This window comes from Camelus dromedarius, chromosome 8 (assembly GCF_036321535.1).
Source record: "Camelus dromedarius isolate mCamDro1 chromosome 8, mCamDro1.pat, whole genome shotgun sequence".
Taxonomy (NCBI): Eukaryota; Metazoa; Chordata; class Mammalia; order Artiodactyla; family Camelidae; genus Camelus; species Camelus dromedarius.
Genome location: NC_087443.1, coordinates 77,114,619 through 77,131,256, shown reverse-complemented (window position 1 = coordinate 77,131,256; position 16,638 = coordinate 77,114,619). Strand labels below are relative to the sequence as shown.

At 39.4% G+C, this 16,638-nt stretch overlaps 1 protein-coding gene across 3 annotated transcripts in view; it reads right to left on the bottom strand.

Annotated features, from left to right (window-relative positions):
- The window catches only part of ZRANB1 (zinc finger RANBP2-type containing 1), a 55,253-nt gene extending 45,406 nt beyond the window's left edge, over positions 1-9,847 (bottom strand). The window contains exon 1 of one of the 3 annotated variants that reach the window (XM_031461970.2): positions 9,396-9,847. In XM_031461970.2, coding sequence (XP_031317830.2) covers positions 9,396-9,825 — 430 coding nt within the window. In that variant the 5' untranslated portion in view covers positions 9,826-9,847. The remainder of the gene's footprint in view (positions 1-9,395) is intronic. The other 2 variants (XM_031461968.2, XM_031461967.2) reach the window with 2 other exon arrangements.
- Between the last annotated feature and the right edge of the window lie 6,791 nt (positions 9,848-16,638).

Here is a 16,638-nt window from a genome sequence, read left to right as displayed (position 1 = left end):
AACAAGGGGAAAAAAAAAGAAGACAGATTGGGAAGGAAAAAAAATCAAACTGTCTTTACTCGCAGAGACATGATTGTCTATGTAGAAAACCCAAAAGAACTGACAAAACTCCTACAGCTAATATGTGATTATAACAAGGCTGCAGGACACAGTTAATATAAATAAGTCAATTGCTTTCCTATATACCAGCAATGAACAAATGGAATTTGAAATTAAAAACATAGCACCATTTACATTATCACCCCCCAAACTGAATTACTCAAGTATAAATCTAACAAAATATGTACAAGATCTATATGAGGAAAACTATAAAACTCTGATGAAAGAAATCCAAGAACTAAATAAATGGAGAGCTACTCTATATTCATGAATAGGAAGTCCTAATATTACAAAAATCTGAATTCTCCCCAACTTAATCAAAAGATTCAATGCAACCCCAATCAAAATTCCAGCGAGTTATTTTGTGGGTATAAACAAAATGATTCTACAGTTTATATGGAGAGGTTAATACCCAGAATAACTAACATACTACTGAAGAAGGGGAAGAATAGTCAGAGGACTGACTACTCGGACTTCCAGACTTACTACACAGCTACAGTAATCAAGACATTGTGTGGTACAGGCTAAACAAACAAATCCATGGGATAGAACAGAGTCCAGAAATAGACAAACATATACAGAATCAACTGATATTTGACAAAGATGTAAAGGCAATACAATTGAGAAAACAGTCTTTTCAAAAAATGGTGCTGAAACAACTGGACATCTACATGTAAAAAATGGCTCTAAACACGGACCTCATACCTTTCACAAAAATTAACCCAAAATGGATCACAGAACTAAATGTAAAATGCAGAACCATAAAATTCCTAGAAGATAACACAAAAAGAAATCTAGATGACCTTAGCTATGCCAGTAATTTTTTAGGTAAAACACCAAAGATGTGATTCATGAAAGAAATATTTGATAAACTAGATTTGTTAACATTAAAAATTTCTGTTCTACAAAGACACCGTCAAGAGGATGGCAAGTCAAAAACTAAGTGAAAATACTTGCAAAAGAAGTATCTGATAAAGGACCATATCCAAACTATACAAAGAACTCCTGAAAGTCAACAGTAAGAAAACAAACAGCCCAATTAAAATATGGGCAAAGACCTGAACAGACACTTCATCAAAGAAGATATACAGATGGCAAATGAGCATGTGAAAAGATGCACAACACTGTACCGCATTAGGGAATTGCAAGTTAAAAAAGCAATGAGACACCACTACACATTCATTAGACTGGCCAAAATCCAGAACACTGACAATATCAAATGCTGACAAGGATACAGAGCAACAAGAATTCTCATTCACTGCTGACAGGAATGTAAAAGTGGTATAACCAAGTTAGAAGTAGATTTTGGCAGTTTTTTTTAAAAACTAAACATATTCTTACTATATGACCCAGCACTTGTGCATCTTGGTATTTACCTGAAGGAGTTGAAAATTTATGTCATGAAAAAAAACCTGCACGTAGATATTTACAGCAGCTTTACTCATAACTGCCAAAACTTGCAAACAACCACAGTTCAGTAGGTAAATGGATGAATAAACTGTAATACATCCAGACAAAGAAACACCATTCAGCACTAAAAAGAAACAACCTATCAAAGCCATGAAAAGACATGGAGGAAACTTAAATGCATATTACTAAGTGAAAGAAGCCAATCTGAAACGGCTATATGCAACATTCCGGAAAAGGCAAAACTATGGAGAAAATGAAAAGGTCAGTAGTTGCCAGGAGTTAGAGGGGAAGGAAGGGTGAACAGGCAGAGCACAGAGGATTTTTAGGGCAGTGAAACTCTTTTGTATGATATGATAATGGTGGGTATGTGTCATTATACATTTGTCAAAACCCATAAAATATACCACACCAAAAGTGAACCTTAATGTAAACTATGGACTCTGGTTGATAATTACCTGTCATGGTATTCATCAAGGTAACAAATGAACCACTCTGTTGCAGGATGTTGATAGTGGGAGAAGTTATGCATGGGTGGAGGGAAGGGGTAAAAGAGATCTCTGTACTTCCTGCTCATTTTGCTGTGAACCTAAACTGCTCTAAAAAATCAAGTCTATGATTAAAAATCTGCTTCTTAACAATGTTTTTTATTCACTAATATTCAAGAAACATTTTCTTTAAAACAAACAAACAAACAAAAAACCTATCAGTTCTCAAAGAATGATGGAAGTTTTTAAAAGGACATGGGAACTTTGGGTGTGAACCTAAAACTGTTCCAAAAAAATAAAATAAAATCTGTAATATAGTCATACTTATCATTTTAAATTAAGGAAAAAAAAATGCAGAAATTAGCAAAAAGGGCTCCCACTGGCCAAATCTGGATCAATTCAAGCATCCACATAAGTAACAGTAAAGGATTTTAAAGGACTGAATAAAGCAAAAATCCGTAAGTCTACACACACTGATAAACACACAAATAATGGAGAACACTTTCCTTACAATAGAAATCCAACTAATACATGTGAAAATATCAGACATGCCATATTAAGAGACTTTCTACAAAATTACTAGTCCTATATTCTTCAAGAACACCAATATCATGAAAAACAAGGACTTTGTTGTTCCAATTAAAAGAGCTTATAAAAAACATGGCAACATACTGCAACTCATGATCTGAGATCTTTTGTCTTTATAAGGAACAGTAATGGAACAACTGACAAAATTTAAGTAAGATTTATAGAATCTTATTCTTACAAAAACTAATCATGAAATGTTAATTTCCTGATTTTGATAATTGTATTGTGGTTATGTAAGAGAAAGCCCTTGTTTTGAGGGAATACACACTGAAATATTTAGAGATTAAGGGGTATCAAGTCTGCAACTTACTATTAAACAGTTCTAAGGGGAAAAATGTATTTGTATTTATATATATCAATATCTCTACACTAGAATATAAATACAAGTAACAGAGACTTTGTCTTGTTTGTAGGAGTATCTCAACATCTAGTACAACTGCTTTCTAAAATACTTAACAACGAATAAGCCATTACTAAATGTTTTAACTCAGTAGCCTGTCTAACAGTATTTTATGTAATCTAGTTCTTGAAAACCCTAAACAACCTCAGCACATGGCAAAAGCCCAACAATTATTAACTTAATTTGCTGAATGGATTTCTATAAAAACACCTTCAGATTTTAAACTTTATACAAACATCCTCAGCATATCTCCCTACACAGACAGACACACACAGACACACACACACACACACACACGGAGAGAGAGAGAGAAAATGCTTCCCTCTTCCCATCTGTAATGATGATCCACAATGAAGAGGATCACTCCTCCTCTCCAATTCCCAGCCCCTTGACAACACCTGCTCTAGGGGAAAATGAGGATCATGGCCTGGAGAAGGAATAAGGCACTCATAACCAGGTGCTAGGAGTGCCTTTCCAACCACATCTGCATCTTTAGCCGTACTGTACTGTCTGCTCTGCCTTATATACGACATATAATTTTCACATCTCCATGCCTTCACTTACGTGACTGCTTCTGCAGAGGATGTTCTCCCATTCTCACCTTGGTTTATATACCTGGAAACCTGTTACTCCTTCCAGAAGAACTAGCTCCAACGTTGCCACCTCTGTAAAGCCCTTCTTGACCCAATCCTAATCGTGTGCTAAATTAATTCAGTCGTTTCTTCACCACTTCATAGTACATAGTTTAGTGGATTATGGTTTGTTTCTAACCATCAATCGTGAAAAATTCACTTTTATGTCTCTATAAACACTGTTATCCAAGAGTTGCTCGCTAATCATTTAGTCAATAAAAAGCAATTTAATATTCTACTGGTGTCAAAGGATAGTATTTCAAGCAAAGATCAGTCAAAAATAGTTCTGCAAACTGCTATAGTTTCCCAGTTTAAAAGAAAACTTCAGCTTTACCAAATACCAAAAAATGAAGTTAGTTACCCATCCCAACCAGAAAAGGGTTTAGAATTGGCTTGTTAAAAATCCCAGAAGTGTCTTGCCTTCAGAATTCCAATCACAAGAGTACTGCTGCAACGTAATGTGCAACACTAAGTAGAAATCCTTTTCTTCATGGGCAAAGAAAGGATAATTTCTTCATACATCCAGCAAATGCTGTATTGCAATAAAATAGTTGAGCATAAGTATGTTGTTAAAGCTAATTAAATTTCAGCAAATGGTGCTGGGACAACTAGATAGCCATCTGCAAAACAATTAAGTTGGACCCCTACCTTATACTAAGTACAAAACTTAACTCAAAATTATCAAAGGTCTGTAAGTAAGAGGTAAAACTGTAAAAATTCTTATAAAAAAACACAGATGCAAATCTTCACCTTGGATTAGACAATGGCTTCTTAGAGATGACACCAAAAGCACAAGTGACAAAAGACAACAGATAAATTGGACTACATTAAAATTAAAACCTTTTGTGCTTCAAACGATGCCATCAAGAAAGTGAAAAGATGACCCACAGGATAGGAAAAAATATTTGCAAGTCATTTATCTGATTTGTATCCAGAATATATAAAGAACTCTTACAACCCAACACTAAAAAGGCAAATAACGCAATTGAAAAATGGGCAAAGGATCGGAACAGACATTTCTCTAAAGATATACAAATAGCCAATAAGCACATGAAAAGATACTCAATGCCAGTAGGCCCTGGGGAAATGCAAATAAAAACTAGGTGATGCCACTTCACTAAGATGGCTACAATAAAAAAAAACAAGTGTTGATATGAGGATATAGAGAAATGGAACCCTCATACCTTGCTGGTAGAAATGTAAATGGTGCAACCACTTTGGAAAATAGTCTGTAAGTTCCTCAAAGGTTAAACACAGAGTTACCATATGACCCACCAATTCCACTTCTAGGCATATATCCAAGAGAAATGAAAACTCATGTCCACACAGAAGCTTGTACACAAATGTTCACAGCAGCACATTTCATAAAAGCCAAAAAGTGGAAACTACCTGTCCATCAATTAGTGAATAAAAATAAACAAAATGTGGTATATATCCATATATAGAATATTATTTACCCAAAAATAGGAATGAAGTACTGATACATGCTATAACACAGCCAAAACTTGAACATGCTATGCTAAGTGAACAGACACAAAAGGTCATATACTAAAACTTCCAAAAAGCAAAACCTGAATTTACATGTATCGACAACTATTTACATGGCATTTATACTGCAGTAGGTATTACAAGTAATCTAGAAATTAAATTATTTATATAGTATACAGGAGGACGTGCATAGATTATGTGCAAATATCACGCCATTTTATGTAAGATACTTGAGCATCCCTGGATTTTAGTATCTGAGGGGGTCCTGGAACCAATCCTTCACAGGTACCAAGAGACAACTGTATTGTATGATTCCATTTGTACAAAAAGTGCAAAACAGGCAAATCCATAGGGACAGAAAGATTAGTGGTTGCCAGGAACTGGGGCAAAGGGGGAATGACTTCTCATGGATGGTACAGGGTCTCTTTTTCAGGTGATGATAATGGTGATGGTTACACAACTCTGTGAATATACTAAAAACCAATGAACTGTATACTTTAAAAGAGCAAATTTTATGTTATATGAAATAAACCTCAATTAAACTGTCATTTTTTAAAATTAAGTTAAGAAAAAACTGGAAAGATACGCAACTGATTTCCAACAATGCCTCATCCATTCCAGTACTTTTTATTTATGTGAATTCAACCCGCATAAAAATCTGACTTGCCAAAATGTAAAAAATAAAAAACCAAAATTGTGCTGTGAGAAGGGGTTGGACAATTTACCCTCAATAAAGGAAAGTAGCTTTTCATTACTAAAAAGTTAAACTCACTAGGCAGCTGAAAATTTGTTAATTTTATATTCAATTTACCTGACCAATCTCCCATTTTAAAATTCACACTGATGGCTCTTGTCAAAAATTTCATCTTAACCAAAATACCACCTCTCCCAGAAAGCAAAGAATGTTTACTGATTCAGATTTCTCAAATGGTGAAATTACTGGTGTAATTCTATGAGAATGTCTCTTATAAATGCAAGTAGCCTAAGTAAAAATGTTTAGCATTTCCGAAAATTAAACTAATTTTCACTTCCATTAAGCTAAAAAGGTTTCTGATGCTTAAAAAGAAAAGGGTTTCATGTAAACCACTTTCTAAAAATCAGTCAATTTCAAGAGAAAAAATATTCTGGTGAACTGGAGGAAAAGCACAAGTTCCCATAGACGCAGTGGATAAATCAAGATGGTTTACTGCCAAGAGACTATGTATCCATCAAACATTAGGCCTCCCACTCTCACACACAACAGAAACACACACACCTATTTTCCAACTACATCAGCAACCACCCATGTACTACATAATTACATGCATTATCCTTGATACACAAAAATCCTGTAGACTAGCCTGTTTGTGTTTTCTTCCAACAGTGTTGACAGGTAGCAGTGAATCACACATTTTCCTGAGTCTCATCTACCTCATGATCAATGACACATGCTGCCAACATCTGAGGTTAAGGATGCAAACAGACTACGGATTATTTTCTCCTGCCCATGATGCTAAATGTTACCTATGGAATTAATACAAATATGGAATAATCATCTTAGTGTCACTAGTATCAAAGTCAAACTGAAGTAAAACTGTCCCAGACTCAAATCAGAAGTAAACTACAGACCTACGGTACTTGTATTTATTTGAAATAAGACATGATCATTATCAAAATGTTGAGCATCCTCTACAGAAAAAGAACCACTCTCATAACAGATATAAACATACAGACCAAAAAAAAGTTTTTGAGACATCCCCACTTTCAAATATTTTGTCTCATAAAATCATCAAAGTCCCAGAAACTCCAATACTTACAGTACAAACTGCATATTCTAGAATATCTCTATAACCAAAAATACTTTGTCAGACCATGTATCCATATTTTCAGTGCTGAATATACAGTCTTCATAGATACAGGGTTTAGAGTTCATACCCATTCCTCAAAGGTCCCAAAACTATAACTGGGAAGCAGAACAAAACATAAAAAGATAAACTGAAAGCCAGGATAGCATATGCTAAGGAAAAAAAAAAGTCCTAACACAAGAAAGAGGTGAACAGACCCCTTGTGGTTGAAGTAGTCAAAAAGGCTTCTCAAGAGACAGGATTCAACTGGACCCAGAGTACAGAGAGTATCCAGAAGAAGGTTTCAAACAGAAATAAAGGCACAAACAATGGCCAAGGGGAGGGACTTCACAGAACAACAAACATTAGTTTGGCTGAAACTAAAGATTCACAAATAGAAGAAATAAGAGTTAAGAATGAAGAATGGATCAGGGCCAGATTACAGAGAAACCTGAAAACCAGACCAAGGAGCTTAAATTTTACTTTGCATGTAACAAGGAGTGTTTTCAAAGTTTTTACTTTGTGATGTGAGAAGGTGAGTGTTAAAACGTGCAAGATATTATTCACCCAAAGCATTAGCAGAGCACAAATATTTCTGATGAAACACCACATCACTGGGAGAAAACGTGTTCGAAGCCCAGGCACAAGAGCTTATTATTAGGAAAGGAGGAAAGCAAGGAGCAATACTCAAATAATAACACTGAGCCAAGTTAAATAAAAAGCTACAGTGGTCTACTTTTGCAGCTCCCATTTAGTTTCCATCTATCATAAAAGCAATGCAAGTATAAAGCACATTGAACAGTTCTCAGTGTATCAATAACACACAGGAAGTAATTTAACTCCAATATTGTACAACTGGATCATAAGTTCCAGAACTATAATAATCTTCAGACTTTAAATGTAATAATCCATAACCCTTATAGTGTACAGAGACCTTAAGCTTAAAATATACTACCATGAATGAGTCCATCATACTAACCCAAGCACATTTCAGAGTAAATAAATGGGTGTCTCAGTGCTCTGAAGCATTAATAGAAGGTGTTGAAATATCAACAGAAATAAAAATCCCTCATGACATTCAAATAATATCTTCCCCAAAGACTAAAATGTGCCATCACTGTCCTCTTAGTCCCCCTAATAGCCCTATAAAAACAATGTCATGAAATTTTTAAGTATAAGGAAGTGACTGCAAACCTTGTTATAAGATCCAAACATCAAGGGGAAAGCAGGGTTCCAAAGTTCTTTAGAATTACTTCATTTAATTAATAATACTAATAACCAGGAGAAGAGATTTCACAAACGTAGTTTAGATGACTTTCCCAAGGCCCTTGGCACAAGCTAAGATCAAAATTCCTTATGGTTTCTCCTGGCCAATGGTTTTAACACTGAGTCATCCATGTTTGATCAAAACATGGGTACCCCTGAGGTCGCACAAGTGATAAAGAAGTCAACTAAAAAAGAGACCACTCATTATATAACGTTTCAAAGAGCTAAAGATTTCTCTCCAACTGTGTTTCTCAAACACTATTTTTGTACAATAAATTTATTGACAATATAAATAGATCATACGCGGGGGAAGCAAACCAAAGTAATGAGGAGAGGGGACGGCGTTTAACCTGATAGTCTACGGAGGAATGGAAAAGGGGAATCAATTAACTGAAATACGAAATTCTCAGCAAGAAAGTTTCAAAACACCAGTGTATCTCAAAGATGATGGACCGGTTCAAACTTCCAGACTAAACCTAAACTGCTGGTCCCTTGTACTTAATGCCAAGTATTCATTACAGATCTTTTGTCTGTGAAATGACACACACCAAGCCACAGCGGATAAAATAACAGATACTTGCACTGAACAATCGTTATTGCAAGCGAGGGGTAGACAATCTTTCCACTAGTTCCAGCTCTTCCCCCCTCCCCAGTCCACTCTCATCGCCCCCCATCTTTATTTTCTTAGACAGAAAAAGCAACAACGAGAGGCCACCCAAGGAGGTGGAGAGGAAGCAGCCAAGGGACCGAAATACAAGTTTGGAGACCAGCACCAACTTGTGGCAATGGACCCAAGTATTTAGGGCCTATTACAGAGTGGGAGCAAACACCCACTCACCCACCCGTAGGTGGCAGGAAAGAAGTTGGGAGGGGGGAGCAGAAGGGGTGAATGTGGCGGAAAAGAGGTGGCCGGGCAGGCGCCGCGTCAAGCCGAGGCTGATCGATGGTCCGTAAACAAGCCGGGCGGACCCACCCTCGCACAGCCCCGGGCCTGTCCCCGCACCCGGAAAGCCCAAGATGGAAGCGCGGCGGGGCCAGACCATGCCCCCTCCCCTCTCCTCGCCTGCGACGCCGCCCCGGGGGGCGCGGGCGGGCGGCCCGGGAGACCCAGGGGCCTGGGCGCCGGCTGGGAGCGAGGGGCCAGGCAGGCCGCGGCGGGGCCGCGAGAGGCCTGCAACGGGGCGCCCTCCCTGGGCCCGGTTACCTGGCGGTGGCGGCGGCTCCTCCTCCTCCAGCTCCTGCTCCTCCTCCCCGTCCGAGGCTCGGCGCCCGGCGGCCGCGGCGGCGGCGGCGACTCCCCGAGCAGCCCGCGGTGACGAGCCGAGCCCGGCCCCTCTCCGCCTCCCTCCGCGCCGCCGCCCGCCCCGCAGCTGCCGCCTCCGCCCTCTCCCCTCAGTCAGGACATGGTCTCCACGGGCCCGCGCGCTGCTCCCGGCTGCCGGAGGCGGGGGCAGAGGGGCGGAGAGCAGACGCGGAGGCGGGGGGACGCCGGGGGGAAGGGGGAGAGAGGAAGGGGGACGATCTCGGATGCTGCGGGTTCCTAATGGCGGCGGTGAGGGGCCCCGAAGCCAAATAAACCCTACGGCAGACAGCACAACGTCAAGGCCGGACCCCGCCGCTCGCCGCACTGTCATTGGCCCCGAGGCCGCCAGCGGAGCAGCCAATGGGCGGCCGCCTCTTTCCAGGCGCAGAAGGCGGGCCGCGGAAGGGTGACGTCACACCGGCGCCCGGCCCCGATTGTGAGGCGGCCGCGCGTGCCCGCCCCCACGCCCCGCCCCCTGTGCGGCGGCGATCGGCCGGCGGGGGCTGCGGGACTTCTGCGCCGTGCGGGGGATGCCGGGAGGCCACGGGGCGGCGCGGCGTGCGGAGGGCAGCGGGACGCAGAGCGGGTGGCTTGGAGGGCGTTCTCGCGGCTGCGCAACGCGCGGTGTGTCCTCTGCCACTGATTCACCGGATTTCCAAGTCAACCCCCAAGTCTCACGTCTCCCAAGTGAAGTTCTTAGTGATGTTCTGCCTCACTTTTTCTTACACAGTTTCAAACTCTTGATACGACACCAGGGAAGATAAATGTTTAGGTAGTGATAGTTTAATTTTTATATATCTGTTTTTTTTTACAATGTCTGTTTTTTATTCTTGCCTTCGATACGGCTATCCATTGGTATGTGTGTATGTGTATATTTATAATGTATATATTACATCATACATATAAGCATAATGAAAAGCCATGGAGTTGTATGCCAGTTATATCTCTATAAAATTAAATTTTTTGAAAAAGTCGTGAAGTCTTTGCTTTTCGCTCTCTCCTACTACTTCTAGCTCTAGTTTGGTGTGAACTCAGTTTTCTTAAGGTTGCCTTTTCTGTAAATTGTAAATGTAAGGAAGAGGATAAATTAACAGCCGTGGAAAAATACTGCCGGGAGAATTCCCAGAGCCCAAGTTCTAAAAAAGAATATGTTATATGGTGATGCGTTTTGTATATTTTTATACTGTAAATATAGCCAAATAGTCTAAGTCATTTAGTCATTTACTGAAACTTCATACATATGTCATTTTTTCCAGCTAGACAGCTTTGCTTTTCCCAGTGAAATTTTGCCTTGCATATTTCATACTTTAGATTTTATTTCAGGAGTTTGAATAACTATAAAATGCAGCAACTCTTTAAAAACTGTAAGCCTTCACTATGTCCACTGAAGAATAAAATCTGTATTGTTTCCTCTCACCAACAACCTCTTTCATAATTGTTGGTATATTTTATCTTTGCAGCCATTCCTGTGATGTAGAGATTCGTAGATCGCCTCTTCCCAGAATAACATTATTTGCTCAAGGACTCATCAGTAAACTGAGTTTAAACTGCAACACTCATTTGCCTACAAAACTTAATATGCATTCTCAAACATACAATTAACACAATTGTTGTTAGATTTTATCTAATTGTAGATAAAATTAAACGACGTTATTATGTAAGAACAAATGGCTCCACCAACATTTCACTTTGAAAATATTTTAAGAGCCTCTAAGAACCTCCAGCCTCCCCCTCCTGAACTTCAGCTGCAAAGCGTCTCACCTACAATTTAGCAAGAACTGTAGGATAAGGTGTTTTTGTTTAGTTTGACTTGCAGTTCATTTTGTTAAGGAAAGGGGATATTGTTTGAGTAAGCTTATTAACTCTTCACTTAGTTTAGCAAACTTTAAAGTACCATGTGCCAGGGAGTAACGAGCACACACGAATGAGTAAGACAGTCTGTGTTTGAGGAAACTACAGCATAGGAAAGAGGGCAAGACAAAAATAACTATAATTATAATATAAGGTAGAATGTGCTAAATAAATTCAGATGAAAATCATCTTGCAATTGAGAGGAAGAGCACATCCAAAAATGACTCTGTCAAAGCTGAAAAAGTACTTGATACCAGGCAAGTGGTTCTCAGTCCTGGCTACGCTTTAGGATTACCTGAGGAGCTTTCCAAAATACACACATCTGGGCCCCACCCAGACCTGCGAAACCATCCCCAAGAGGAGGGCTTTGTTTTAAATACACTCCCCAGGTGATTATAATGTGCAGCCAACCACAACATTACCCTAGCCCCATGGTTTGCAGATGTGGAAACTAATGCCCAGAGACTGTAAGTGACTTAGCAAAAGCCAGACCATCTAGGTCTAAAATTAGAACACAAAGCTCTTGATTCCCCAGTCAAATCTCCTTTCCATCACACCACATTTGAGTAAAAAGGATGTCGGAAATACAGCAGACAGCACTGTCACAATGAAGGAGCTGATCTGTGCTGTTTGGCATAGAGATTAAATTATGAACCCTCCTTACATATATTCTGAGAAATAGTTGATTTGGGGAAAGATGTAGCCACCGTTAAAAAAAAAAAGTTCTTTTTCTCAGAACCCTTGTACCAAAGTGTAGGGACATTATAGATTTGTTGACAATTGGTTGGTTTTGAGTTTTATTTTAGGTGTTTTTCAAACTACCTAAAGAAGATAAAATTCCATTTTACTTTTCCTGCCTTGTTATGAAGATCTTGAATGCCAAATCATGGGTCTGTACTTAACTTCTTTACTAACAGAAAACCATGGAAAATTTTCAAGCCAGAAAGTGCCATTACTTACACCTTAACCTGGAATGCCCGTGGAACAAACTAGGGTAGAACTAAACAGGGACAGAGAAACCAACGAAGAGTCAAGGACTTAAAACCAAACTAGCTATGGAAATGGAAAGGAGGAGACAGAGCTAGAAGTGAAATAAGGTCACAGTAGGACGTTCAGGTTTTGCCAAGGTCTGAATCTGGGACAGGAAAGAATCAAAAGTCAGAGTCAAGGGACATTAGGCTGTACACCCGAAATTGACACATTGTAACTGACTATACTTCAATTAAAAAAATAAACCAAATTCAGTCAAAACACAGGAGAGGAACTAGATAAGAGATGTTGCCCACAAGAGGAGACAGGTAGTAAGCAGGGGAAACGCTGAAAATTTGATAGGCTGGCACTGGAGATGAACATCAGGGAGTCATCTTCGTAGAAGTTCCTTTTGGAGCCACAGGAGTTGGAAGGAGAAACTACCAAAGGAAGAGAAAAAGATCAGTCAGAAAGATAGGAGATGAAAAGGTATTCTGGAAGCTGAGAGCGTGGTGAGCCTCAAGAACATGGTAATAAACAATGTCAGATTCCACAGCCTTAGGAATTAGAACAGAGAAAAGGTCACTGATTTTTGACAAACAAGAGCCTTAGTGACCTTCCAGAGAACAGTTCTCAGTAGGATGATGGGGCTAGAAGCCAGATTTCAAAAGCTGAAGGCATGTGTGGGCATTGAAGCAGTGATTATGGACCAGTCCAAGATGTCTGGCAATGAAAAGGAGGGAGGAGATAGAAGAGTAGACACAGGGAGTAACAAGAATGAGGAAATGGTTTTGTTTTCTTTTACATCTTTTTTTAAATGAGCTTATCTAACCACTTTTGTAAACAAGGAGAGAAGATGGAGAGGAAAAACAAAAAAAAGGGTCCAAATTCAGGAGGGAGGTGATCCAGAGCAGACTGATGTGTCTTAGCTTGGGGGCGGTGGGGAGTGGGAAGAGGGTATTTTCTTTCCCAGAAACAAGAGAAAAGGAAGATGTGAAAAATAGAGCTGCAGAGAAATTCTGATGGGAGAGACAGATGATGGAGCAGACTCCTACCCTTTCTCCTCTTGGGAGGAATCACGAGGTCTAGGGGCTGGGAGCTGGAGGAGACCAGAGGGACTGTGGGACAAAAGTTGTGGCGAAGCAAACCAAGAAGAGCAAAAGAAGTCACTTTTTCCAAAAAGGTTCAGCAGCCCAGAGTCAGGCCTAGAACAAGGGGGCCAGACGGCAGAGGCAGCCGAGAGGTGGACGTTTCCAAATCAGGAAAGTTAAAGACACTTTGCTGAAGGAAGTGGCAGCAGGGCTAACTTGCTCCGGGTCTGTTGGAGAAATCTGTGTTCTTATGAAGCAAGTTGTACAAAATTGGTGAGCTTCCGTCAGAAGAAATGCTAGAAAGTTCAATTGTTACAAGAACAAATTCTCAGCTTTATTGCAGGAAATGTCAGTTCTATAAACTACAAAATATCCTCCACTTACTGTACGTGATTATACACGATCTCTCAGTGGAAAAACCTCTTTGCAGTAGAAAATGCAATATAATAATGTTGCCTGATCCATTCTCATGCAATAAATGCCACTGTTTTGTGGAATATAGGATCCTCCTGTGACTTTTCTGGATACCAACCCAACTGCAAATCTCCCTAGGACAAAATCTCTCATGAAAGGACCAAGTATGGGTGTTAGGTATCAGACTACAGCTCACTTGGCTTATCCAGGTCCTGGTCTGTGCTAGGACTGGTCTCATCCGGATGGGTAGGAATTTGTGCTCATAGTAACAAGATCACCCTACATCTAGATTAAAAATTGTCATAAACCTTCCACTAGGTGTCCTGTAAACTAGAGTTGCTGAGTTATGAGAGAATTGTTGAAATTCTATTGAGTCCTTTTAAGAAGTCTGGAGACATCAACTCTCTGAAACAACTTCACTTCTGTTATTCTCTGGTCCTAGAGAAGTTTTGTAAGAGGCAACGCTATGAAGTGGCAAGAACATGAACTTTGGAGTCAAACAGACCAGAGTTTAAATGCTGCTCTGCCACCTAGCCATCCTCTGAGTTCCAGTTTCCTCATCTGAGAAATGTAGGGTAATATTTCCCTAGCAGTTAACTGAAGAGTCTGTGAAATAAGAGGTGACAAGCCCTGGCAATAATCATAAGTTCATTTCCCTGCTTCTGTTTCACTTAATTCAGATGTTTGTTGAGGAAATACTCTGTGGTAGGCACTGTGCTGAGTGCTGGCTGTGCAGACCAAAGAAAAAGTGGGGGGCTGTCTCTGCAGCAAGGGGCTAACAGTCTAGTGGGGGATGGTTCTTAACCTGGAGTCCCCATGCCCTCTATGGGTCTGTGACCTCAGATGGGGAGAAAATAGATCTTTATTTCCAATAACTTTGAACTGAAATGTAGTATTTAAATCAATTATCAATGCATTCAACAAACCACAGAAGTATTAACAGACCTGGTGACTTTGGCACTGACAGAAATCACATCTCTTAGACCACACTATAATTGTAGCTATCTCAAGATAAGATTTATGCTCATCAGGACTGCAAAATCATGGTGGACGTTAGACCTGCCACTAACCTGTTATTTGAAAGTACTTAAATTAATATTATAGACTTTCTTAATATTTTGAGAACTGTATTCAATTCAGTTGGTCTCTTTATCATCTCATTTATTTCACACATTTAAAAAATTATTCTGAAGTTACCATCACACACACACACACACACACACACACACACATACACACACAAAAGCTGAGACCCTAATCTAATTAGTGGACAGTTCAATTTTCTATGTCTCAGGACAGAAAGGTGAACTTCATGTAAAATAATCAGATTACTAATATTGCCATATAGAGCACAGAGCAGCAAGTGATGCAAGTCCCTTGGAAAGCAGGAATGGGAAGTAAAGGGCGTGTTTTACAGGTGACTATGATTTGCTGAGCAAGGTGAGAAGAGAAAAAGAGGCAGGAAATTGTTCAAAAGTTGGGTGACTCAGTGAGGGAAAAGATGCATCTCAATTAGGAAAGGCTGAAAAATTGAAAAGCTGGACTGATACCCAGTCAACCTCGAATATGCTTCAGTCTAACCCCATGTGAACAACCTCAGAGTTTTTTGTTTATTGTTTTTATAAACAAACCTCTTCCTATTTCAGTGCTGATGTGTGCTCCACCACCACCCCCAACACACACTCACAAACTCTCTCACCCACAGGAAAAAAAAAAATTCTGATGTAGAATCTAATACTTCATTACATGTCTTGTTATATAATGCTCCTGGAATTGAAAATATTCTGCCATTTTGCCAAACACTAACATGATATATAATCTAAAAAGTTAGGAATGCCACCATATTTTTCATTCTTTTCCTTCCAATCATTTCAAAGACCACACAGTCTAAAAACATTTCAAAATATTTGGAAGTATTCATGATGTCATTCAAGTATTTCTCAGATTAATTAGAGTGACTCATACAAATGATTTCATTTGCTGCAAAAACAGTATGTTAATTCAAATTGTGGACAATTGTATGGTGGCTTCACAGCAAGAGGAAACCATGAAGTTCACAGTAGTTTGTTACTTTCAAGGTGGAAGATTTATTGTAGCTATAAATTTAAAATGTAGAAGCCAAATGTTAAAAGGGGACTAGTCAGACAGAAACATAGTTTTATGAGCGATACAAAATTATTCAGTTGTTCCACGTAAGGAGTAAAGCATGGATTATTCAACTAATGAACTCATTGGCTGCTAGGATTTGTACATTACCCAGAGCTTTCACAGCTCTAGCTATGAATGGAAAGTGCCGTCTTTCTATTTTAGACATTTTGACTGATTCACTAATGTATCCTGAGCACTTAGGATGGCCCTTGGCACATACAAGTGCTCGAGAAATATTTATCAAATGAATTAAATCACTTTGCTTTCTTGGTTTTATACCTCAGGATCTTTTCAAGCACCATCATTCTAGTTCAGTAACCAAACGCATTTAAATTTTGCTCAAGAACCGAGAATAGTTTGATACTTCCTTTTGATTCTTCTTTTGGTTTGTAATTTATATATCTTGTGAAGAATTTCAAATGTCAAGTCTTATACATGAATGCTGATGAAAATTATATCTAACACTTACATTGACTTTTGCATTTAGCAGTCTTTAAAAAGAAAGAGATTTCATGAAATTTCATGAAATTTTTCCAGGGCTTGACGGGTTTCAGGAGAGCATGGATGCCTTGAAATTGTAGAAGAAAATCCTCTGATGGCTTATAACCTCTGGAGAGAGAGGGTCTGTAGCTTTCATCAATTCTCTAAAGGCAGTCATGACTCAAAAAAGG